Source organism: Cariama cristata, unplaced genomic scaffold (assembly GCF_000690535.1).
Source record: "Cariama cristata isolate BGI_N322 unplaced genomic scaffold, ASM69053v1 scaffold20634, whole genome shotgun sequence".
Taxonomy (NCBI): Eukaryota; Metazoa; Chordata; class Aves; order Cariamiformes; family Cariamidae; genus Cariama; species Cariama cristata.
The window spans coordinates 7,896-32,604 of NW_009613776.1; the positions used below are offsets into that span (position 1 = coordinate 7,896).

Sequence of the window (24,709 nt, forward strand, 5' to 3'; positions counted from 1 at the left end):
GTCAGCGGGACCAGAAACGACTGTCCTCAAAGTCAGCCAAGCTGGTGATGCAGCCTGCGGCCAGCCTACCTAGCAGATGCTTCCACTGTCTCCTCTCCCCAACAGAGAGCAGCCCTAGACAGGGCAGGGCTTTCCTTCCTCCCCAACCCAGAGTCCTCCCAGACTCAACTTGCCCATTCGCAGCACTCGCTTGCCAGGCTGGGAAGCCCAAGCACCCGCACTTGCTTCCCGCGTGCACAGGCACATCGGGGAACTGCGGGTACACCCACTAACGCCACGCTGACGAGAACTCAGGTGTGCTCCTGAGCCAACACCACGGGGAAACTGCGAGGGTGCGCAGAGCCCCCGGGCCGCTGACCGCTGCAGGGCTTCTCGGCACAGCCACAGCCACACTGGAGCCGCAGCATCCCCAGCCCACGCTCCCCAAACTCATTACCTTCCCTAATAAGATAAACCACACACTTCCAGCAATAAAATGGAAAGCAATAAACCCTACCTGCTGCCAGGCCAGCCCAGACTCACCTGTCCAAATGCTCTCACCACAAAGAACAGTGCTGTCATCAGGGTTGCCAGCATGGCTGGTTTGTGCGAGGGGCTCCCTCCGTCCCAGGAAGGCAAAGCTCCGGGAGCACCGCACAGCGCTCTTCCAGCAGCCGGGGACTGGAACGCCCCTTCATGGGCAGGCAGAGGCCGAGCCCCTTAATGAGCTTAAGGCTTGCGTTCATCTTGGCAAAGTAATCGTGCACTGTCCTTTTGCTCTTCTAATCGCCGAGTTTCTCCAACATATACAAGTACTGACATTCCAGAAAAAGCAAATCCTCTTCTCTACGTACGAGTGCAGGCCAGCGCGCACATGCGTGCACGCACCCCAGACCCACGAGCCGGGGCAGACCTCTGCTCAGGACTGATTCTCAGCAGGATTACAGCAAAGCCTCCCGCACCCAGGAGGCCCCTACAGCTCAGGTGGGACTCGATTTCTGAGACACCCTGTCCTCTTTGCACAGCGCCTGCCTCAGGAGGCGGGTAGGGGATCCATCCCCAAGAGCACCTACCTGGACAGCCTGCGTCGCCATCAGAGACCTCCTCCCGTAGTTCTTACTGCAGTTCTCCAGCAGGCAAAGGCACGCAAGTGCAGATCATGCACAGCAAGAACCGAGGCGATTCAAGGTTTGGTGGTGGCTTGTGCTTTAAGGGTGTGCCTCTGTCAGCCTCCGTTTCTGGATGACCAGCTGATCCACGTATTGTTCTTCCTCTGCCTCACCAGTCCTCCAGCTCCCACAGCTTTCCCCTCCCCAGCAGGTACGGCAGCAGTGGCACCCCTCCTTCTCCAGCCCTCCCTCCCCAGGCAGACCACAACGGTGCACAGCGGCATCCCAGCCCCTACACACGCCCATGCATCCTCCGACCACGTTTGGTTTTTCTGTTGTACCGGGAGCTCAAATCCCACTATGATCACTCGGTCTCCCCACATCCCCATCCATCTGGACCTAGGATTCCCAGCGAGCAATGCACTGTGCAGAAGAATCAGAGCTGGAAAAATAAGGGCAGGTGTTGAACCTGCCCTGTCCCCATCATTGCTGTCCCCGGCCGTGTCCCACATCTGCAGGCTCTCAGCACTGCAGTCCCCAGCCAGGACACAGGCGACAAATGCCCCATTTGGACAGAGGCAGCAGCGCTTGGAGACCCAGGACAAGCTGAGTCTTTCATGAGAGACTACCTTAACAGGGGGAAAAAAAAAATCCCAGAAGAGCAAACATGCACAGCTGGGAAGGGCTGCTACGGGTGTCCCAGGGCTGCTGGAAGGAGGTGAGAAGGGGAAGGAACAAGCCAGGGGGAGAGAACAGCACATCGCCAACCCTCCCTCCCTTGTTTTATTCAGCGATCCCACGGGCATGACTCCAGCAAACACACCGCTGCCGCAGCAGCGCCTGAAACACCACTTGGGGAAAATTCCCGGCTGCGCCGAAGTAAGTGGAGAAATCTGTAGCAACAGCCAATTTGCAGCGTTAGCCGATTTTAACAGATCCCAAGATGCCGGAGAACAGCTCCGGAGCAAAGCCAGCACAGCACAGTTCTCCCCGTTTCCCAAGGGGAACTCCCCACCCGCTCCGGCAGAGACCCGAGCGCCTTCACCCGCCCTGGGCACCCAGCCGAGCCCGCCTCGGACCCTTCCTGCGCGCAGCCCGTCCTCCAACCTTGACGTCAAGCTCCAGAGCCAGACAGCCATTGTAACGAGACTGGATGACAGGTTTGAGAAGAGCAGGATACGAGCCCGTGAAAAGCTGTCCTGCTGGCTGAAAGCCCCATGAAGAATCCCTTCTGTTGTTTTGTCTTCTAGCCTTCTACCTGCCCCTCCATTTGCTACCCTGGCCAGATACTTAATAGAATAACGGTAGTAAAGCCACAGTGAGCTGAAGCGGTCTTGGAAATTGCCATAAGTGACCTTGACAAGACAAAACATGAAACGGCCTGGAGACAAGCAAGGGGAAGATGTGAAAGGTAAGTACAAGTTGGATATCTAGGGCTACAACAGAACATTGCAATAAGAAACAAGAGCTACAAACATCACCATCATACAAAACAGGCTCACGTTGATTTAATTTGCATACGAAGCCAGATACAGCTGCTATCACAGGTTTTAACAGGCAAAAGGAACATGTTTCAAAGAAAGTTATTGCTAAGAAAACAGGTGTTTCTCCCCATTACTAATACTTGCTTCTCCAAACACAGACTGGACTCAGCGATGTGGCTTCAGGCACAGCCTCCACCAGGCTGAGAGCCTCCTCGCCCTACAGAAAGCCAGAACCGTAGGGTCCCTTCTAACACACCTAACTGGAAGGGCTGCCATGTCTCCTACCGATAGCCAGGCAACAAAAAAGTAAAATCCCTACAGAGGGGGACTGGGAGGGGAAACCTGCGTTTTGATCCATCCCTTCCAACAAAGGACCTCCTCCAGACATCCACCATCCCCTGTGGGCATCCGAGGTCTTCCCATTCAGCCAGAGCTGGTAAGAGCTAGCTAGGATTTCCTCAAAGACACCAGTGGGATATTCTCTGCTGGCAGTGCCTGCAGAGAGACTACCCTGTGCTTCGGTGGCAACCAGACGGTGGGAGAACACGGGCCTGAACAGAGGATCAAGCTGTCCTAGGACAAAGGCTGGCCAAGTAATTAAAAAAATTCTAAGAAAATCAGCAAGAAAATAAACTCTGAAGAATGCCTGTATAAGTGGTGTTCATCAAAAATATATTTCTATTTGCATGTAAACATTCCCGGGCCACGCTCACAGCATGAGCTGTCGCAGCGTTGCGCCGGTACACAACACCCGGGAAGGGGAGCAGGAGGGGGCTCTGCTTTACTCCGCTGCACATCGTCAGCCACGCTGAGGAACACAGACGGCACAAAAGGGTGCAGAGCAGCAGTTTTACCAGCCTCCCTGCATCAGCCATCTCTAAGGGTACCAGCTTTGAAGAGGATTTCTCACAGATGGGATCCCTTGAAATGCAGGCTTCAACAGACAAGTGGTTCAGCATTTTTAAGAGCATAAAATATTTAAAGTCAGCTTGGAGGAAATCCTGACAGAGACAACCAAATACCACATTTCCCACTCAGGAATATGAAAGCCTAGCCTGAATTCTCCTCGTTGGTTTGAGCAGCACCACCTGCCCCCTCCCAGCTCTGTGCATCCCAGCAGGGCAGTGATGGGTTTTGGACACAGCCTCTCCAGAGGAACGCCACCGCAGCCACCTGGTGAGCAAAGCAATGGGTCACCGTCTCGCAGCTGAGGTCCGAGCATCAGTCCGTCATCCTCCCAGCACGGATTCCAGCCACACAGAGCCCCTTTCCCACTCTCAGGAGCCCAGCAGAGCTGCTGCAGGAGCAGCGGTGCCAGGCTCCAGGCTGGGCACCAAGAGCTCCCCTCCATCTCCCCAGCCCTGCTGTGCAGAAGGAGACCCCAGCTGCTGAGCTCAGCTCCGCATCCCTCTCCCCGGGGCATGGAAGGACGCAGGTGGGGCTTTGTCTCGACGTTCACACTAGGCTGAGTCCCTCCGCAGCGCCTGCACCAGCGGACCCCTCCCCACGCCCTCTGCCATCCCCGCTCCACGTTGCCATCGGCACATTTGTAAGGCAGGAGAAGGGCTCCCGTCCCACAGCTACGCGGCACAGCTCTGGCTGGCATGCCAGAACGAGGAAGCAGGGAGAGCTTCTCCAGAGAGGCCATGAGAAGCCACTCCTGGTTTAGTTCCTACTGCTTCCACCCCAAGAGAGGAACATGCCCCGAGAGCCAGAACGTGCCATTCCCCGATTTTGTCCCCAGACTCCACAGCCATTTTGCTGTTCGTTCTCCCCTGCTCATACACGTGCCAGAGGCCAGATGGACTTGGCCTCCCTGCCACTAAGCACTTGCTGGGCATCAGCGTGGGCTCATTTCCCGACATTTCCTCTAGCAGAGTCTCAGCTGGATTCGCATCCTCCCCCTTGACCAGTTACTCAAAGTCTTCCATGATTCACAGCTCTGGCTCACGACCGCTAGAATACTAATGAGAACACTGTTGATTTATTGAAGCCCTGATATTTCACCACTGGATTAAACAGTCTATAAAGTATATTTGGACACATTACAGGATTAGAAAAAATCCACCTGGGAAGTTCACTTCTTTCTTCCACCACGCTCTTGTAAAGAGACTTCATTTCAAGGGCAAAGACACCGCAGAGATGGCTGGGCATCACTGAAACCCAATGTGTCCTCAGGGAGATGGCGCAGGCCCCCGCCGTCACCTCTCCAGAGCCAAGTCCCACCTTTTACTAATGGTACAATTTAATTTGCCTGTTCTCATCCAGTCCTAGCTGAATTAGGCTGGAGCTGCTGGCAGGGGGCTTCTGGGCACCTATGGAGAGAGGTCTGGCAGCTGGGTGAAGGAAAAACCTGGCATACACGAGGAATTAGCACGCACGAGCGCAGCCGGCAGACAGGACAGGTACTGAGGGGCAGGAACCAGCCTTGCGCACACGTGCTGTATTTAGCCTGCTGCATCCAAGTCAAATGGAATTAAAGGGGGATTAGGGAACGCAAAGGAGCGCCGTGGTCAGGACAGCATGCGCTATTGGAGGCCCGAGGGATTTGCTGCTAATATCAGCGTACGCTGCAGAGCGGATACTGAAAGCCCCAGCGTAAAGCTGTTACAACACAACTTCCCCGCTAATAGCACGGGGAGGTCTCACTCGTTTGATCCAACTGCATGCTACGATATGCCTCATTGAGAGCTCCGTCGGGCAGCCCCAGCCCTCCCTGCCCGGCCCCGCAGCTGCCCCACGTGCCGGGTCCACGCATCTCCAGGCACCCTCGTCTCCGACAAGACTAGGCCCCCTATTTCTCTGCCGCACTCTTCGGTTAATTTTATTTAACTTCTCATACTACCAGCTCCAACTGCTGCGTATCATGGCAGAGCAGCGGCACTAAAGCGCATCACAGCCCAACCTTTCGGAAGAGACTTTCTCGGTCAAGTACAGCTCAAAGAAGAGCAAAGAGGTCATTCATGCTCTAACTGCTAAGCACCATATTCCTTTGCAGAACCAGACACTAAAATAGAGGCTAAGGCTTTGAAATTGCCGTTCAATGCTTTAGTGCTCCCGATTCACTCACCTCCTGCTGTGTCCTCCTACCTGCTGCAGGAAGCTGGAGTGCAATTAAAGACCAGACCCAGGGAAAGGATACAGTTTTGAATCCTTCTTGAAGTCTTCTAGCCATTTCTTGTTGGTCTCAATCATTCCTTGAATACTCGTCTTGTCTGACTCACGGCTCTGGAACGGGGCGTGCTGGAACAGCCGTATTTGTTCACTGTTGCACGTGAGAGAAAGAGACAGCACAAGTGGGAAAAAAGCAGTCTAGGTAGAAGTGATCCCAGAGATGTGTGGTGGGCTGCTACAGAAAGAGCCACAGTTAACAAAAAGCAGCCTCCTCTCAGCTCAAAGTCCACATCATAGAGAAAAGCCGCAGCAGCCACCCACTATCAGGCTGCTGTCCTCCCTTTTCATCTGTATAGGATCAGAAAGGTTCAGGTGGCAGCCCCCACTCCACCCACCCACGCAGCATCACCCACCACGGCAGAGCCAGCGTGGCCCAATGCCAGCACCCTTGGACCCCGGTCCTGGAACGAAGGTTATCGGCACAACTACGATGGCAGCTTCACTGCAGAAGCTACAAGGCAATGCTAAGCATGTGGCAGTGAATAACCAGTAGCATCTAACTTGTCTACTTAATATGTAGCTTATGATTCTGTTACCTACTTGTTATACGTGACCTATAACTCATTCCAGAGAAATAAGAGTAGCACAGTGAAATAACAACTCAAGGAACAAGACCCTTACTCTGCAGGTACGTATCCCAGCTTGTTGTCCAGAGGCTTAGAACTTCCACCGAGTGATGGGAACCCACCTGGGAAACAGACATTAAATACAGGCCCTCCAAAAATCAATAGTCTTCACATCTGGGTGCATTTGCTCTCTTGTACTATTGACACACTGTCCCTAGAAGCAGGGCCACCTGCTGAGGACAGTGGTGGTAAGGAGACAAGAGATGGTGAGCCCTATCTGCAATTCACAGGAGGCTTTCAGTGAGGCAGGGCTGCTTTCTTGGGTGTACCTTAAAGGCTGAACTGCTCCAGAAGCAGGATGACAAGATCAGCCATACGCTGCACTTCCTGGAATGAGATTCTCATTCCTTACCTCCTTAGCACCCTTTTTAGCAGCAGCACCAGTGGCTCCGGCCTTACCAGCATTGGAAGGGCGAAACAGAACTTGCAGGGCTGTGAAATCAAAAGCCATAGGCAAGCAAGCAGACAAAGGACAGGAGACCGACCTGGGAAATACTTGTGCCATTTCTCTGCCAGGATGCTGTCCACTGACTGTCCAGCTGCGAAAGAGCGACTAGAGCTCAGCCCAGTGCTACAGGTCCACTGGTCCAGCGACACCCTGGTGGGGGGCACCAGGGAGCCACCTGCCCGAAGCCCTGCCAAGGAGGCACACGTGGGAAGAGAGAGTCCATCGCAGGGCGTTGAGGTGAAGCGTGGAGGCTGGTGGTTGTTCAGAGAGGCCAAGACGCCAAGGACTCCGTTCAGCTCACTGGTGATATGCTGCAGAGAGTCTGTCAAGTACTGGATCTTGTCTGGCTGGGGGGCAGGCCGTAAATCGGTTCTCAAGTCCACTGGCAGAAGAGAAGGGAAGAGGGGGATCACTGGGAAGGCAAGCGGGACGCTGCCTCCCTGGCAGGAGGCGCGCCTTCCACTGCCTGTTACGCTCCGAGCTGAGTCTGATCAGCCGGTGCCAAGGGGGACACAGAGGCAAAAACCTGGCTTTGGAGCCAGAGGAGACAGACTGACAGTGAGGATTTCTGCCTCGGAAGCTGCTCAGGCACCCAGCGGAGGATGAGATCCTCCAACGCTGCGAGAAGGGGGCCCGCAGGACCAGTCTGGATATGCACTGGCGTGTGTCACCTCCCTGCTCCATCCCGCAGAGTTCTACTGTACCCCTGCACCGTACAGCCATTAACAAAACCGTGAGTCCCTCGGACACGGCAAGCCCTTCGCAGAGCTGTCTCTGCCTTATGTTGAAACCCCCAGTACCACACCCTGCCGCCTCTCAGGAGAGACCCTGGCACAGCAAGTCATGCTTTATCTCAACAGCCTCACCACACACGAACCGAGTGAGAGGCAGAACGGATTCGCTGCACTTCTCATGCTCATAAAAAGCAAAGCTGTCTAGGCCACCAGCCAGGCTAGAGGCAGGACCAGTAAGATCGTGCTGATACAAGGGCTATCATCTTATGGTGAGAGAAAACCCTTAAGTTCCCCCTGTGCCTGCAGATTTTTTCACTAAATCAGGGTCAGAAGACAACCCCCCGGAGTGGGCAGCTCATCCATCTGTTGCCACAGGGCAGCTTTCTAAGTTTTATGCTTCAGCCTTGCTAGCCTTTCTGCAGACAGCACACCCCTCCTGCCTTCCCGGCTGTTTACGGAGAGCCCTTCTTCCCACCCGCACAACTCTGGCTACAGGCAACGAAAAGCAGAAGGAGCAGCCAGAGGAAGCTGCAGCAGCCTCTCTGGCCAGAGAGGTGAGGAAGAGGAAGCCAGGACATCTGCAGAAGAGTGATACAGCTCTGCAACAGCAGAGAGGAAAGAGCTGAAGCCAGATTTCATAATTCACTCTAAAAACAAAGGTAGAGCTTTAAAAGGCAAGTTCACGCACAGATTTCATCCTCTTATCTGCCTCTCCAGGCAGGAAGAGTTTCTCACATCGGTGGTATATGCAGAGCAGTCCCAGCCAGGGAGAGCAGACCTGCCTTAGACACTAATGAGCACAACAGAAGGTACATGAGAGGGGAGAGGGGAAGCCAGAACTAGGTCTAGAGCACAATACATCGGGCACAGCATATCAAGCCAGTCAGACGCTTACACTTAGGCTGATGGAGATTTACACTGGATGTGCTGTTTGTGTCCTCAGAGTTGCTGAGATCAAAAGTCACCATCTTCGTGCATGCAGCACTCTTCAGTGTATCTTCATCTGAAAGCTAGTCAAAAGAAGGAAAACAAGGCAAATAAGACCTGCTGTATTGTCCCTAAAACCTAAGAGCTACTGGAATACTGCCTACGGCTAATCTACACAGGCTGGACTGCGTGGTCAGGCACAGGCCAAGCGAAGGCAGACTCATCTTCAGTCCCCGACAGCAAAATCTGAGAGTCAGGAGACTGCCTGGTCTCTGGAAGAAAGTACATGGATGCACTAGAGGCCAAATCCAACAGCCATGTGAGTGGGCCGTTTTAGGCAGAAGTCAAAGTGTTTTGTGCTTTAAATAAGCCTCACAATTCTTGCATGGGCCAGGTTCTGTCTTTGCACCAAGGACAAGTGCTTGACCAAAGGTCTCACGCTCTTGCATCTGCTGCTGCCCTGCCTAAGGCCACATAGCCCCAGGCAGAGCCGAGCAGATTCCAAGGCTTGCCTTGGTCAGGAACACAGACTCCATCCTAGCTCACACGAGGTGATCTGTCCTTGTTTTCTCTAGGCTCAAATCATGCGGCTTTTTCAGGCTGCTTTCCATATCCACTCTGCAGTCGCACGCTTAACTGAGGCCAGATGTCATCAGCAGAGGGAAGGCACAGTATTTGCCATCTTGACCAAGACACAGACCGGTAATAAGAGATCCGACCATTCCGATGTGAGGTTTTATATCGTAGGATACTTCAGCGTATCCGTGTCAACAGCAATTCCTTTCCGACCTAACAAACAAGGTTCTCAAGGCAGTGCACTCAGCAGGTTTTCTCCACTCAAGCCCATACCTGCCGCCAGCAGCCCTGTCTGGCAAGCTGGCACCGTGGAGGAAAGCCTCCGTACCAAACCCCAGCCCACATTTGTCCTGTTGACTGCAGACCTAGTGAATCACGGGGGCCGTAGTGCAATGAGGTTGGTCCTTCTCTCCCGGCATTCTCGGACACAGCGTCCTGAGAAAGCATTTCTAAAACCCAGCTCCGCTGGCAAATACCAGTCTTTGGCAACCAGCTAAACAGCCCTCATAGGGACCAAAAGCCCCGCAGAGACTCCAGCCTAGGGCAGGAGGCCACGAGCTCTGGGCAGGGTGGGAGTGCAGCTGGGCAGGCCCAAGCAACAGGGATGCTGGTGGTTACCTCCTCCAGCAGCGAGGACTCCAACTGGCTTAGTTTCTCTTCTTTCTTCTTCAGCAGCACCTGTCCTTTTCGCATAGTCGACTTCATCTTGTCCAACTGCTTTGCTTCCTGCAGTCAATCAACAGCCAAGCCAAGGAGGAAAATCAAAGAATGACAGGAAATAATCTACGTTAGTGGTCACGGTGACTTTCATTATCTCACTTCTACTCGGCACAGGAAACCATGCCACTGGAGTAAAACTGCTCCCAAGTCTTCAAGAGCCTGGGAAGCAGAGTGTACAGAAGGCAGAGCACGTGCCTCAAAGCAAGTTCACCCCAAAGAAAAGGAGGCTTCCCTTCCAAACCCCACATGCAACAGGGTCAACTGCTTTGGTTCCGCAAACAATAAGTGCTCTCTATCATCAGTGAAAGAAACGATAACCTTTCCCTGTCTTTGGCTGGCACATCAGCAGAGCGGGCAAGTACTTGAGAACCCTTTTCCAAGCAAGAGTGAAATCACTGTAGAGCTACAACCATAAGTTTGTGCCTACTGATAGGACGGACACCTGTCACTTCCTTCGCTATGAGGAAAAAGGGCGTTATGGAATTTGCTTGACACAGGAACCCCTAAAAAAAATTTCCCCATGTTTAAGGCCCCAAGACCTCCAGCAGGGACAAATGCTGCATATCTGTCATAAAAAACACACAAGGTCCGATTGCCAGGAGGGTTGAACACCCAACAGCTGCCTGTTGCTGCACCTGCGGAGCCAGGAATCGATCCCAGGGCTGTGGATTCATCTGTGCAGCCACGATGCCCGACATCTGAACACAGGCAGTGCCCAGTGGCTCACCTCCTCCAGGTTCCTGCGCACACCCTCCAGGAGCTGGGAGCTGTCAGGGTCCTGCACCACCTCCTGCGCCTTCTGCATATCCTGGCGCCACTGCTGCTTCGCAGCCTTCAGCGCCACGTGTCTCTTCCTCATGGAGCGGGTCTGGCGCACCAGGAACTCTTTGGCAAGAGATCCCTTCCGCAGAGATGTAGCTCCTGACACTACACAAGAGACAGGCATGCTCCTGGCTTTCTGTGCCAGCTGTGCCACCCTGCAAGCCTCATGCAGCACCCTCCCCAAAAACAGATTGTCAGTGCAACACACAAACCCCAGCAAAAACATTTTCCAGAAGTGGCCGGCGTACAGATACTCACTGATCAAATTGGAAGTCACCGTCCTCACAGCTTTGAGAGGGTGGGGAAGCAGGCTCTCTGGACGAGTGCTGAGGAGTTGAAACATTTCAAAAACTAAGAAATATGTATGGAAAACACAACCTCAAGAACCCATAAGAATGCAGTTAGGAGCAAAAATTCAAAGTGACATCATGATGGTATTGCCCAGATCCAAGACCAGTGCCAGGGATGTTCTTTATGTGACTCAACAATTAACAAAGGCATTTCCATCCCTGACTCAAGCCCTGCTTTTGACTCCAAGGGCCCTCAAGTATCCACCACACTGCCTTTCCCCACCCTGTAATAACAGACCAGAAATCAACAAATACTACAAAACACATTGATGTCCCCTGGCAAAGAAAAATGCCTCACTGCATCTCAAGCAAGTTCACACAGAAGGAACAAAAGCCAGGATTTTCCAGCACGTTACAGCCTCAGCTCTCAAGGCAAACACAGTCTGCTTTACTCACAGCTTGAATAGTTTCTGTCGTGTCTTCAACGCGGAGCTCAGTTTTCCTTCTTGGCGATTCCACATTTTCCTCTGCCTCCAGTTCTTTTAAAGCCTCCTGTTTGCTCCCGACTGCTGCCTCCAGCTCGCTGCCCAAAGAAAAGGCAACAGTGGTGGCACTCGATGAGGCTGCAGGTCCATCCAGCCCAGAAATCTGGCTGCGGTGGTGGCCAAAGCAACCTCCAGTTTCCAGGAGGGAGAGGGCCACAGATGTGCAAGACACCACCACTATCAGGTCTGCGGTGTGATGTCAAGCATAACCCCTGGCTGGGCAGGGAAACATTGCTTCACACCCTTACCCACAAGCTCAGTTATCTTAAAAATCTTTTCTTTGCATCTCAGTGCCCCTCTCAAAGCATCTTATTAACCTCACAAGACAGATGTGGAGAAGACAAACAAATGAACCTGACAAGCAGAGGTGAAGAGACAGATCTAGAAACAGACCCCAGGACCTCCACACCCTCAGCATGCAGTAAAACCACCATTAGGACTCTGAAGGAATATGGCCCAACGTACAAGAAGCTCAGAGGTAAGGGAAGGCCACATTGGGTTAGAAATGTTTCTGTTAGGGGCATAGAGTAGAATTTTTTTTTAGTGGAAATTTCTCATACACATACCTGACGCGTTTTTGCAGCCTCTGGCTTCGGGTCTGCAACAAGTCCACCTGCGCCTCCAGCTCAGCTTTCTGGTCCCGGAGCTCTTCCAGAGACCTCCGCAGTTGCCGGATGGACTCCAGGAGGCTGGCATGCTCCTTCCTGTTCTCTTCCAGGCGGAGCTGAGAGGCTAAAGCAGCTTCCTAGAAGAAAATAAAAAAGATCCCTCAGTCACTTCCCCAACACCAAAATAAAAGATGTACAACGTGGAAAAGCTCACTACCTGCACAGCTCACAGGTCCCACAGCTACAAATGCACACACCAGTCCTAGAACAGGACTGTCTTTTTTTGGGACAGAGTTCGGAGCCAATCAAACTCCCAGCAGAATGGCACTCCAGGCTGAGGCAGGGAGGGATTTGCACACTCACAATTTAGGAGCAACAGTTTGCTTTTCTTTTTTAAAGCCGTAGTTCTAGCATGCTGCCCTCACCCCCAAAACCAAAGCAGCACAGCACCTCTCCAGAGCTAAGACATACATACATCTCTTTGTACCTCAGCCCGTCTGTCTTCATCCAGCAGCTGCTGCCTCTTCTTTCTCAGAGACTCCTCCTATGTACAGGTGAGAAAGTAGGTGAGCATCAGAGCAGGGAGACGGCCGACACCGAGCAGCACTTCAAGTGCAGAGCTCAGGCCTAGGTCTCAAGACCATTTCAAAATACCTGAGGATTTTCATCAGTTTTGCTTTATCCCCCCCCACTCACACTCAAGTTCCCCTGCCTTTATTTGACTTCAAGTGAGAAGCTGGGAATATCTGCGTTCCTGTGGGAAGAGCATCCTGTCCTGCTCAGCTGCCAGGGTATTCAAGGCACAGGGCCATTTCTGCAGGATCTTGCTTCTGTGAAGCCGCTGGTTGCCTCCAGCATTTCTCCACCTTTTTACTTCCTCACTCCAGCACTTCTTGGAAAGGAGGGGCTGACAGAAGCAAGGTCAGCTGTGGCCCTCGGCACAGGCCAGGACTTAAGAGATCCGGCAGGCAAGAGCATCAGCCAGGATTTTTGCCAGCTCTACAGGAGCCTTCGGAGCGCTTCCCTCTCCCATGCTGCTGCCTGAGATCCAGAAGCGCTCCTTCCCTTTTCACAGCAGCAGGGAGAAGAGGCAGCAAACCAGGAAGGAACTGACTAAAGTCCGAAGCGATGCTGAGCAGGACATCCCACTTGAAAGGCTTTTACGATCCCTCTCTGTCGCTCTTACAGCCACTTACTGACTCCCAAAGCACTGGCTTTCACCGCAAGCGTCAGCCATGAGGCTGTATTACTAGGAACGCTTAGCCCTGCTCCGACTTGTGACGGAAGCTTGACCTGTAACTTGGATGGCACCAAGAGCCCTGGCTGAGCACTTCCGAAGAGTCCCCCCCCAGGGAAAAGCAGCCCGAGGAGCAGCACAGGCTAGGAAACCTCCGCGAGCGCAACGGGGCTGGCTCACCTGGCTAAGGAGCTGTGCTGATCTGGCTTTGATATTCTTTGTGCGCATTTCAAACTCATTTTCCAAATCCTGGAGTTTTCTTTCCTGCACAGAGATGCCGAGTTAGAGAGAACGGCACCAGTTCCTCACCCACCAGGCAGAGCTCTGCCACCAGGAGGGACAACAAGAACTGGGAAAGCGTGACCTGCCACTGGGGCCACCCTGGGCTGTAGAGGGAGGCAAGCAAACCAAGGTGTCACGGTACCCAGGCCGTCCCCGAGCAGCCAAGTCACAACCACCGGCTCAGGAAAGCCTTCTCCTCACCTTCTCCCTCTGCCTGTGCTGCAACGCAGAAAGCCGCTCGTCCAGCTCCGCCTGCAGAGCTTTCACCTCCGCTTCGTGGTGCTGTCGGAGGCGTGCCGTCTCGCTTCGCAGGCCTTCAAACAGCTCTGCTCTCTGCTTTCTCTCCTGTCGGGTGCAAGATACAAACACGAAAAGCATCTGAGTGAAGCAGAGGGTTCTCCAGCAAGCCAGCTTGAAGACACAGGACACGCTCTCTAGAAAGCCAGCCCATCACACAGCACCTCCTGAGCAAACGCCAAATTCAGTGGATTAAAAGCTCTGGCTTGCAGGGACAAGATCACTGAGGGAATCGCTCAAAGAAGAAACAACCCAGGAAACTAAGGTTGTCACATGCTGCTGACTGTATACTCAAAAATGGGAGGCAGAAGGCTTCTGGAACAGGCACCTCTAAAAACGTGAACAATCTTCTCTTGTACAGGAGTCCACAAATGCATATGGAAGTCGCCTGCACAGAGAATATTTTGACAGCTTATCCTTATAACCCCAGCCTAAATTCACTTCACATGATGGCAGCAACGCCCAGTTCTCCTAGAAGAAAGGAGGTTTCCATTTCTAGGAGCGCTGAGACAGGCAGGTCTGGCAAGCAGCCGTGCCAGCCCAGCGGGGGGAGCCGCTGCAGTCACCTCCCAAATTCACTGCTCTCCCCCAGCAGTACCTCCTCCTCATACTGATCCCGAGTCCGTGCTAGGGCCTCCTGGTGCTCCTCTTTCATCCTCTCCATTTTCCTCTCGTGGTCTTTTTCCACTTCCCGGCGTTTCTCTCTCATAAGCTCGCTGAGCTGAGGGGACGACATGGAAGGATGTTTCTCTGAACTACAGCACTGCGCTACAACAGCCCCCCAGGAGAGCGACCACTCCCACGAGCGGAAGGAAAGACTGAAGTCCGGGGTACCTTGCAAGCAGGATCAGGCTATGGCCTGAGTGACAGAAAGCGCGCGCCCTGGTGAGATGCTGCAGGGGTGTCCTCTCCCCCAAGGCACCACCGCCACCCCGGGCCAGGGATGTGGCCTCTCAGACCTCACCACACATCCAAGGAGAGAGGGTGAAGAACCTTCAGCAACCCAAGATGAACACTTGCCTCGCGTTCGTATTCCGTTACTTGACACGTTTTTTGCTGCGCTTTCTGCTCTGCTCTCCGCAAGTCTTCGCGTAGCTGAGCCTCCTCTCTCCTCTGTGCCTCTGCTATCTGGGTTCGCAGGCTGGAAATGACCTGCCATGAAAACCACCCACAGAGACTTGTCACCCTTCTGACAGACCCATTCAGTGCCCTCCTACAGAGAGGAAGCAGCATGGCAAATATCAGCGCGCGCAGTCTCACCACCCCCTACTTGGAGTAGGCCCAAATGCTGAGCCAGACCAAAACCACATTTAGGAAGTGGAAAAAAAAAAAATTAATGCCACCCTCCCTAGCCACCTTCGGTGACAGTGTGGGGAAAAACCCCACAATTTACACGCTAAGGACACCACCTTTTACCTTATGATGCTTCTCTTCCGCTGCAGTTTTCAGCTGCTGGAGTTCAGTTGCAAACTCTTTCTCTAGATCTTCTACTGCCTGCAGGAACACGAGCAAGACAATCTGCTGGAAAACCTCTATGTGTGGGGACATGCTGTACAAGATGCATTTGCAATTAACATATATCTGTAATCACCAAAAAAGCACAACAGTAAACCCCTTTCCAACCAGATTGCATATGAGGTGCCTTTTTTACTCTGTCTGTGCTTTCCCTCCCAGGAGATCTCAGTGGATCTCAATCACACTGTGCTGGAAGGACTACGAACTGCCTCCATTCAAGAGCTCCCCAGGCTCTCTGGAGGACTAAAGCAGCAGCCAAAGAGGTATTCTGACTTAATAAAATGGCTTTGTTTAGCTTGGCAGAGACAGAGTGCTCCTTCTCTTTTCTTCAGATGCAACACAGCCATTTAAATGATTGTTATTTAATCACCATTGTAAAAAAACTGGAGGATTACTCCTCCCCACCTCAACCCTGCCTCTAACAGCATGCCTAGCATCTTTCCTTTATGTCTGAAGTCAGTCATCATTAAAGGACATGCAGGTGTCATTTTATCTCGCCACTTCAGCCTCACAACACAAGCCAGGTCAGCATGGGTCTGATCCTAGCTGGAGATAAAGATCTCACCTTCTTCTTTTCCCCGTCTAATCTCTCCTTGAGCTCACTCAGGAATTGTTCCTTCTCTTGTTCCAGCTCAGTCATCTCTTTCTGCTGAGTTTCCTCCATTTCCAGCTTCATTTTCTCCAGAACAAGCTGCTGCTTCTTCTCCAGGCTCTCCTTCTCCATTACCTGCTGGGACTCCCACTCTTCCCGTAGTTTCTGCAGCATGACCTCTTGCTCTGCCCTGGTAGGTTTGCAACAGGAACGCAGGCAGAGGCGAGTCAGAATTCCGTACTTGACCACTGGACTCCATTTAGGAGTCTGAGCCAAGAGAAGACACTGCTATAGGACAGGACACACAAGACAGAAGAAACCGAGAACCACAGCACACAGATTCACAGATGAATCAACTAAGGCCTTGGAAATAAGCAAAGCAGTCAGGTGGAGACCTATCCATTACACTTTGTCAACTAAGTAAAATGTAAGTTTTGCAGCGTCTGCCACATTTGCCGCCTCCAGTTGTTTTCACAGGCCTTAGAAGCCATTAGACCAAGACATCCAAGTGAACGAAGCCATGCTGCCGAGCGCGGCTATCCTCACTTTTCGTGTGCATGGACTGGGCACAGCTCTGGGGCAACAGTACAGCAACACCTCTCTTCAGGACGCTTACATACTGCACATCTATTTAGCAGTATTTCATCAGCTCCAAGGCAGCAGAGCTGTTGTCATTAAGGTCCATCACTTTTGCTTTCTGTTAACACACAGCTCCCCTGCCCATAGGGCATCACAGGTAGGGCCTCATACTTGCTACCGTGGCAGGGTACCAGCTCAGGAAGGCTCAGGAGGGCTAGGACCTCCATCCTCAGTGGTTGCTGGTGACATACAAGATGCTTCCCTCCCAAACCAGCAGTCTGTCCCCAGGGATGCCAGCAAAACTTTTCACCTTATCTTCTCCTTCTCTGCCTCGGTCTCCGAGGTGATTTTGGCTCGCAGCTTTGAGAGCCTCTCACTTTCTTCCTTTCTGATATGCAACTCTTGCTCCTCAAAAAACTTTGCCAAATCTTCCTTTAGAGTCCTGAGAGATGAGTAGCCAGAAAAAAAAAAAAAAGAATTGAAAAAGGTTCAGGAGGCTTTAATACCTTCAAATTGCCTGCCCAAGGCCTCTAGATCAACTGCTACTTGCACTAGTTGTGCCTGCCCAAGTGATGCGTTCTCAGGGCTGCAGACCATTAATTCTCCTCCATACCGTCAGAACCTGGCTGCTGGCACAGGACACCCAGCCCCTCAGCATCAAACTTGTGTGGCACATTTTTAAAGTGCACTATATCACCACAGGTGGCACTTGGGGTTTGTTTTTTTTTTTTCCCCCAGGTAAATGAAACCAACTCCTATTAAATGAAAGCAGGCTCCCAGCCAAGGTACCTGGATGCATTAGTACATCCGTAAGCTTCGTATCTCTGTGACACCCTTTTTACTGCAGTTTTTATTACTGCATAGACATTTTTTTCCCTTCAGGTGTGATTACTATGTCTTCCTCTGCACCCAAGACAGCATTCCCGTGACATCTCCTGTCAAGGTACTGTTTCTGGCTGGTTCAGTGTGCTAACAATGTAAGTGTCAAGGCCACCTAAAATAAAATACAGACCTTGAGAGAAAAAACCCCCCAGGGAGAGGACACAGCTCCCAGTGCTGTGCCACTCCTTGGATTGCTATTAGATCCTCATGCACTGGCTGGGTTGCACAGACTTCCATGACCTACTCCTTAACGCCTTGTCTGGAAGCCCCCCCGTACAACAGGGTACTAGAGTTTCAGATAGTTCCTCTGGGGTAACCTCATCTCCTCTAACGCTCCAGTTTCCAGACCTGTTACTACCATTTAGCCCAGGATTCGAGCATCTGCCAGGCGGCAAAGCTCCAAGCACCGAACGGGAAACTTTTCCCAGGTTAACCGTAAGAGATGGGTTCAGAGCTCCGAGAGCTGCACGTGTACCGAATCGGAGCTCGTCTCGCAGAGGATGGGAAGATGCTCTCTCGTCCGTACGGGAGAGCACTTTCCCGGGGCAGACTGCTTTCTACACACAGCACCGACAGCAGACCACTACTCATTTCAAGATGTGCGGATCCTCACACACAGGGCTATCTGTGCCAGGCAAGGCGTCCCGCACTCCTCCTTCCCAAAAGCCTTGTTCTTGCCTCCTCTGCCCACACCTCTGCAAAGCAGCACCCCTTCCAAGCTGGTGGCCTCCAACAGCACAAGCTGGTTGTCACCGGCGATTAAACTGCAGCTAGGAAAGGCTCGGAGGAGAAACAGGGGGGAGATGGAATATAAAAAGGAAAGTACCTGAGGGATTTTTCTTTTTGCTGATGAAGCTTCTCAGCTTCCTCCTCCTCCTGCCGCCTCATCTCCTCCTGGAATTGCTGAGTTTTCTCCTTCTTCAATTGCAATAAACGCATTTTCTCTTGCTCGAGCTCCATCTCCAGCTCCTTGGTTATTCCCTCCAAGGATTCTTCACTAGGCTGGTTCAAGGACTCCTCGCTTTTGATTTCCTTCTCAGGTTGCCTACCAAAAATAGAAAGCTCCTTTGGCAAACAGGTGACAGAAAACTGAGCAACATGAAAGGAACAGCAACATCCCCCCAAACAGCATCAACTCCAAGCCACAAATCTCAGAGCCACCTACTCTAGAAGCTTTGCTGTGGACAAAGGCAGAGGACATGCAGAATCCCCACCAGGCTGAGGAGCAGCCGTGTAGGTGGGCAGAGGGGCACAGGGGCAGAAGACAAAGCCTGCGATGGGAAAACACTCTTTACAAGGCCGTTGGGAAACACGCAGCACAGGCTCAAGGCTTTGAGTAGCACGTTGTCTCAGGTAACAGCTTGGGGATGTCCCCGCGCGCTGCCGGCGGGCCCTCTCCTTGCCTCCCAGAGAAACTCCGACTGACAGATTACAACACCCAGCCCTAGCAGCACTCAGTTCCCAAGTAACCCCCGTTTTGGCCCACTAGAGCTCCCCTCGCAAGGGCAACACGGTCTCGCTTCACGAAGGATCTAGCAGCCATGAACCCCTGGCAAGGGCTGCCAGGCACAAAAGCAGACACAACCAGTACCTGTTCTCAGCCCAGGGACTGGCCGTGCCCTTCTGATGGACCATCTATTCTTCTGCAATTGCAATATAAAACGTGCCGGGAGTTTGCCAGCTCTAGGCAACAGAAAGCCCCAAGTGCTCCAAAAAAAATTCATAAGCGATCTGTTTCTAATTAAGTTCTCTCAGACAGAGAGCAGCAAAATTATAAGGTCTGAGACAGGCTAAAGGGGAAGGAGGAGAAAACGAAGATGAGCCTAGGAAACAAATTTTTCTTCTTTGCTAGTGAAAGCTAGAGCAGCAAGGTCTCGTCGTGCTCCGAGACTGCTAGCGTAAGGCAGAGGGACTTCTGTTTTGCCAAGAATCGAGGAAATAACAGCCCCGTAACATAGCCTTGAGTCGCAAGAGAAAAAGGTCACTTACGCAGCCATTAGCGAAAAGAACAAGACAGAGGAAAGAGTAGCTGGGTTCTGGCAAAGTCCTGCCTCACCGGAGCTCCGCCAAAATGCTACGTGCTCTGGGCCGACTGCATAGATGTCTACAGGTGTCATTTATCAGGGTGCTCTGCAAAGCAACTCAACCGCTTCCACCTTTTTATCGTGTTCTTCTTTTGCCCAGCTTTGCGCTTGCAAAGAGATCCAGTCAATACACACACGTCTACACAACTCAAGACAATCCCTAACCAAGAGAGGGAGATACTGTGCTGGTCTCCGTATCAAAGACTGCTTCTCCACCACTTCGTCCCAAGAGACACACTGCCTATTTTTTCCAGTTCCATCTGCTGATCTGTCATTTGACATAGAAAGCAAAGTCAGCACAATGACTTCTACAGAGATCATCTATCGCAGTGGAACTGCGGGTACGTATCTGCAAAGAGCATCAGTTTAGTGCAGCAACAGACCACTGGCTTTTGCAGGGAACCTGAGCTCTTCCATCCTCTGCTCTGATATTACCTCAAAGCGACCAATGCTCCCAGTGGTGGTAAAAATGGGGTGATTTGTTGGGGTTTTGTCATGTCCCCCATCCTCCCCGCCCCGCTCCCAGCGCCACTCAGCAAGTGAGCTCAGGAGCCTGTGCGAAAGCGTCTCTCAAAGGAGGGTGAATGCTTACAGCCTTGTCAGTGACACCGGTAAGAAGGGGGCTTTTCCGAGTGCAAAGCCAACAGCTCTTCCTCCATCCCACGGGGCCCTGGGCCACAGAGCCCAAGGGCTGAGCTGCTGTTCTCACCCTCCCCGGTACAGGCTGTTCACTTGGCACTCGTGCCAGCGACGCAGCTGCTTGGCTCTGCGTACGGAGATGTTCAGGCTCTGCTGGGCCCACCAAACTGCATCTCCTAGTGTGCGGACTTCACACGCTAACTTGAGACCAGAGGGGAACAAAAGGACAAAAGCTGTTATGCATACAACACCAGGGACTGAAATGAAGCCCTTACGCTTTCTGTGGGGCAGCAAGCTCCTCCAGATTGATGAGGCTATCCAGCGATCCCTCCTCCGGCTCCCGGGCCACAGCCTCCTCCCGACTGGGATGTTCTAAAGCAAAACACTTCTCTTCTGGTGTTTCACAAGCACTTTGATCCCGCTCGCTTTGCAGCGCAAAAAAAGGTAACAGAAGACCAGATTAGCACAGACCAGAGTCCAGAGGCTGCTGCAGGTAGACAAGACAGGGACGGTGGCACGTGCGGCTGACTTCAATGGGCACCAAGCCATGCCTGCCAACAGGACCCATTTGTCCGACACGGGGCTGCCACAGGCACAGCACAGCTCCAAACTGCTCCCACCACCTCGAGCCCTGCCAGACTAACAGGCAGCTGAGGACTTAACAGGTCTCAGCCTCAAAACGCTGAATCCCTTCTCTGGATTATCCCCCTCTCCTTCCAGGTCCTTAGAGAGTTTCCCCATCATAAGTCAGCCCTATTAGCAATACTCCCACTGTTGTCCAAGTTACAGATGGAAATGTTGGCAGGCATGTTTACATCTACAGTCCTACTTCAACTTGGAAGTACAGAGAAGAGAGAAGGCAAGCCCAAGCTAGCTTTACAGGCAGAGAGAGAAAGGACACACAGCTAGGAACCAGGTACCAAGCGATACCGTGACAATTCCTGCGGACAGAATGCTTTTTCAGGGACCTTCACACAAACAGCTCCTCTAAGGACAAGGCTGCAAACCCCAGCCATTAAAGTGGACTGCAGCTTCTTCTGCCCACAAGTCTTCCTCGCACAGGCAACAGCTCCTTGGTTCCCAGTGCCCGAGAGTACACACAACTCTGTAGCGGCTAAGAGTTTTGACACGACTCATCTCTAAGTGCCATACGCTGTGGCTCTCAAAGGGGGAGAGGCTCAAGAGAGCAAGGAGCTTACCAATCACAGTATTTTAACTGTTTTAAACAAGTTGCCACAAACAGGCTGAAAATAGCTCCTAGACAGCCCAGTCCTTGCAGTAACTAAGGGTCTGGAAGCCAGCACGCCTCTTGGGGTAACAGCTGGCGCACTCTAGAGCAAGACATCCACATACCAGGACATAAAATAGCTTAATGTTTACACCTGCTCAACCGGCACCTTGCTCTAGGCCACCTCTATGGAAGGCAGTGGAAGAGACCCGTGCACATTGCAGCTGGACACCTCTGCCCCCAGTCAGAGGCACCAGGTTGGCCCTGCGAGTGCTGGCAGCCCAGCAGGACCAGTTCCAACCGAGACCGGTGGCTGTCTCAGATCCATAAAGGTCTGTCGTCGGGCAACAGCCAGCGGCTACGTCTGCCATGGTTAAACACCACAGGGCGCAGCACGCAATGTTCACAGGTTCAGACCTTCTTGGCAAGAGCACGACTTTCACAGCCTTGGAGAAGGGTCAGATAGCTGTAAGGGAAACAGAAGCCAGCTCCACATCTGGGACAGTCACAAGGAAACGAAAGACACACACTTTCGCTGCCTACCCAGCCAGAAGCTGAAACGAAGCTGAAGTCTGCTGAGACAGTACTAAGGAGGTGGCAGGAGAAGCGAGAGGTTTAGTGGGAAAGACCTGTGAGAAGCTGCAGCATCTCCAAGTGTTCTACAGGGGACACCTGTACAGGTTACAGTGAGCAGAGCAGAGGGAGACAAGACAGGAAAGTCATCCGGAGCTAGAGCTGCCCACACCTCCCTTGTTGCTCTGCTTGTACCATACCTCTCAGCAGCTTCTGCTCTTTTGCTTTGCTCTTCCTCTATACTGGCCTTGCTTTGGTCTTTTTCCTCTTCTCCCCGCTCCTGGGCCTGCAGGTAAAAGCAAACAGCGTGGAGTTTGCTGGCTCCTTCACCATCAACACCTCTCAGGACCTTACAGTGGTTCTGCCGAAGCGCAGCACCGCTCCGGTCCAGCACATCGGCACCAAGCCCAAGGACCAAACAGCATCCATAGGCTGCTCCCGAGGGCCCAGCTGAATGGGCCAGCCTCCTCTCCTGCAGGTAGCCAAGGGTCTCACAACAGCACAAGGAGGCCTTGGGGGAACGGTTCCAGCAGCCCAACCGAGAGGCCTGGGAGCTCAGCTCTCCAGGTCCCATCAGGTTGTGGTCTAGGGGTTGCTTTTCCAGTAGGAAAGACAAGCTCCCCGCCAGCACTAAGCACTTTGGACACAGGTTTGCATTTTTCCTGAAGGGCATCTTACATACTCAAGTAGCACTAAACTAAAGCGTAGGAGACAAATCTCCTAAGAAAGCAATGTCACACACACAAAAGTAAAATAACACGCTGTGGCCATAAAGCAAATTGATATCTTGGCTGTGACCAAAGTCATAGCAAGACTCGGTCCTGCCTCGCCTCCTGGTTCTCAGGCAGATTGCGGTGGGCGGCACACACAGTCCCACCTACCCGGGGGCTTCTGGCTGCACCCCTCCAGAACACATCGGTTTGGGTGCTGCCAAGGAAGCCAGCCCCCTCAGTAACACTCTGAGCATCTTCGGTTGGCTTATTAAATACTGGAAATACGGATAGCAAATATTTGAATGTGAAATAACCAGCTGCTCCTTCTCCCACCTGCCAGCTACCAGGCAGGTCTGTCCCCACAGTAGGCACACCCAAACATGCACTGCATGTTCACCTGGGGAGAGGAAAAACTCCCCTCTCCAAGCAGCCAGCCCCACGTGAGAAAGCAGCAAGGGCTCATCCTCCCCGTCGAGGTCTGTGGTCCCCAGAAGAGTAGCCCACCCACAAATTCTCAGGGACCACAGAAGCAGCAGGTGAGCTCAGCCCTCGCCACGCAGGAGCGCACCATGGAGCAGGGCCAAAACCACACCGAACTAAAACAGCAGTAATTTATGCAAATGTTCAGCCGAGCAAACAGCAGAAGGATTCCCTGCAAGTGCTGTCACCTTCCATCACATCAGCCTGGTCAGAGCCCTCCCAGGCAGCTCCCCCTCCCACCCCACTAACTAATGACTTCAGTTCCCGAGAACCGAGGAGCTCAGCAAATGTTTCCTGGCTCAGTCACTGCTGGTTGTGAAGGGAAAGAAGCCAGACCAACAGAATGAGATCTTCCTGGGAAGAGGGACCACCAGTCCCAGGGTAACGCTGCCAAGGCCGTGCACGGGGTCACTGCCGTACCCCTGCCCAACACACCTCCCCCGGAGAGCAGTGCCCCCCAGAAACCGTGAGCTGGAGGAATCTCTGGACACACCTGAGAAGGTGAAGGCAGCACCCGTTCGGAAGGAACAAGGGCTGATTTTAAGCCTCAACAGTGAGGTTACCAGAGAGCCCTGCCCCTCCTGTTGCCTCGGGATCCCCAGCGGTCCCAGTACCGCCAGCAGCCTGGTTTTCTGTGGGACACAGCCTGGCATTTATGCGGGACAGAGGACATCTCACACGCTCACGATACAAAGCCGGTCTTGTGGACACAGGAAAGCGGGATGACAGACAACAAGCCACCTCCTCCCTCCGCACAGCACGGTTCCCAAGGGACCTCAGCAGAAGGATCTCCAGCAGACATCAGCTTAGACCGCACACCTCCTTCCAGCTTCTCAGGACCTGTACCCTCAGTGCGGCAGCAGGGCCAGCGAAGGAGGATGCCAGCACTTGAAACGCCTGTAAAGTGAGGGGTGAAAGGAGCAGCCCCCCCGCCAGCAGAGAAGCCAGGTCTAGCAGCCAGCAGCCCACACAGCCTCGGCAAGCTGCCACAGCTCCTGCCGAAACACGCTAGCCAAAAACCTCCGATACCGTGCTCCGGTAGCTGACAGAGGTGGTGTGTTTTTTTTTTTTAGAAGAGACTATTCTGTCAATATATTCAAAGCAAGGCAAGCTTATTATGTGGAAGCACATTCCTACAGCCCAGAGTCGTTTTAGACTAGCCTCTGTCCGCAGGCACAAAAGAGCGGCTGCAGTTCTGCAGGGAGCACCATTTCCAGTCCCCCTCTCCCCAAGACAGGGCCGTAACAAACCCCAAACCTGGCTGCTCCAGCAGGACATCTGTATGCACAGAGACTGTGCTGCAGCGAGAGGGGGAGAACGCAGCAGGCATACGTTTTGTTTTCCCTTCACATCCGATTATGCTCATTACTAGGCACAAGAGGACAGGTGTATTCTCCAGACACCACCTTACAAACTGGATTGCTCCTCTCTGCTGGACAGGTGGCAAGTTTGCCACTCAGGGTCTCCTCCAGCGCAGCTGATCAACTCACTTACAATCAGAGCAAGGCTGAGTGAGCCCAGCTGGAGCCCAGCCCTCCGCCGAACCGGGCAGCACGCCCTTCCAGG

At 52.8% G+C, this 24,709-nt stretch overlaps 1 protein-coding gene across 1 annotated transcript in view; it reads right to left on the reverse strand.

The window, feature by feature from the left end:
* Positions 1 to 5,686: 5,686 nt before the first annotated feature.
* The window catches only part of CEP164 (centrosomal protein 164kDa), a 35,853-nt gene continuing 16,830 nt past the window's right edge, over positions 5,687 to 24,709 (reverse strand). The window contains 21 exon segments of the mRNA XM_009699163.1: positions 5,687 to 5,837; positions 6,368 to 6,434; positions 6,858 to 7,202; positions 8,450 to 8,564; positions 9,676 to 9,783; positions 10,505 to 10,670; positions 10,672 to 10,704; positions 10,858 to 10,925; positions 11,346 to 11,472; positions 12,001 to 12,179; positions 12,518 to 12,586; positions 13,460 to 13,543; positions 13,763 to 13,906; positions 14,457 to 14,579; positions 14,879 to 15,010; positions 15,275 to 15,352; positions 15,939 to 16,155; positions 16,855 to 16,986; positions 18,253 to 18,471; positions 20,425 to 20,574; positions 22,151 to 22,236. Of these exon segments, the coding sequence (XP_009697465.1) occupies positions 5,687 to 5,837; positions 6,368 to 6,434; positions 6,858 to 7,202; positions 8,450 to 8,564; positions 9,676 to 9,783; positions 10,505 to 10,670; positions 10,672 to 10,704; positions 10,858 to 10,925; positions 11,346 to 11,472; positions 12,001 to 12,179; positions 12,518 to 12,586; positions 13,460 to 13,543; positions 13,763 to 13,906; positions 14,457 to 14,579; positions 14,879 to 15,010; positions 15,275 to 15,352; positions 15,939 to 16,155; positions 16,855 to 16,986; positions 18,253 to 18,471; positions 20,425 to 20,574; positions 22,151 to 22,236 (2,793 nt within the window).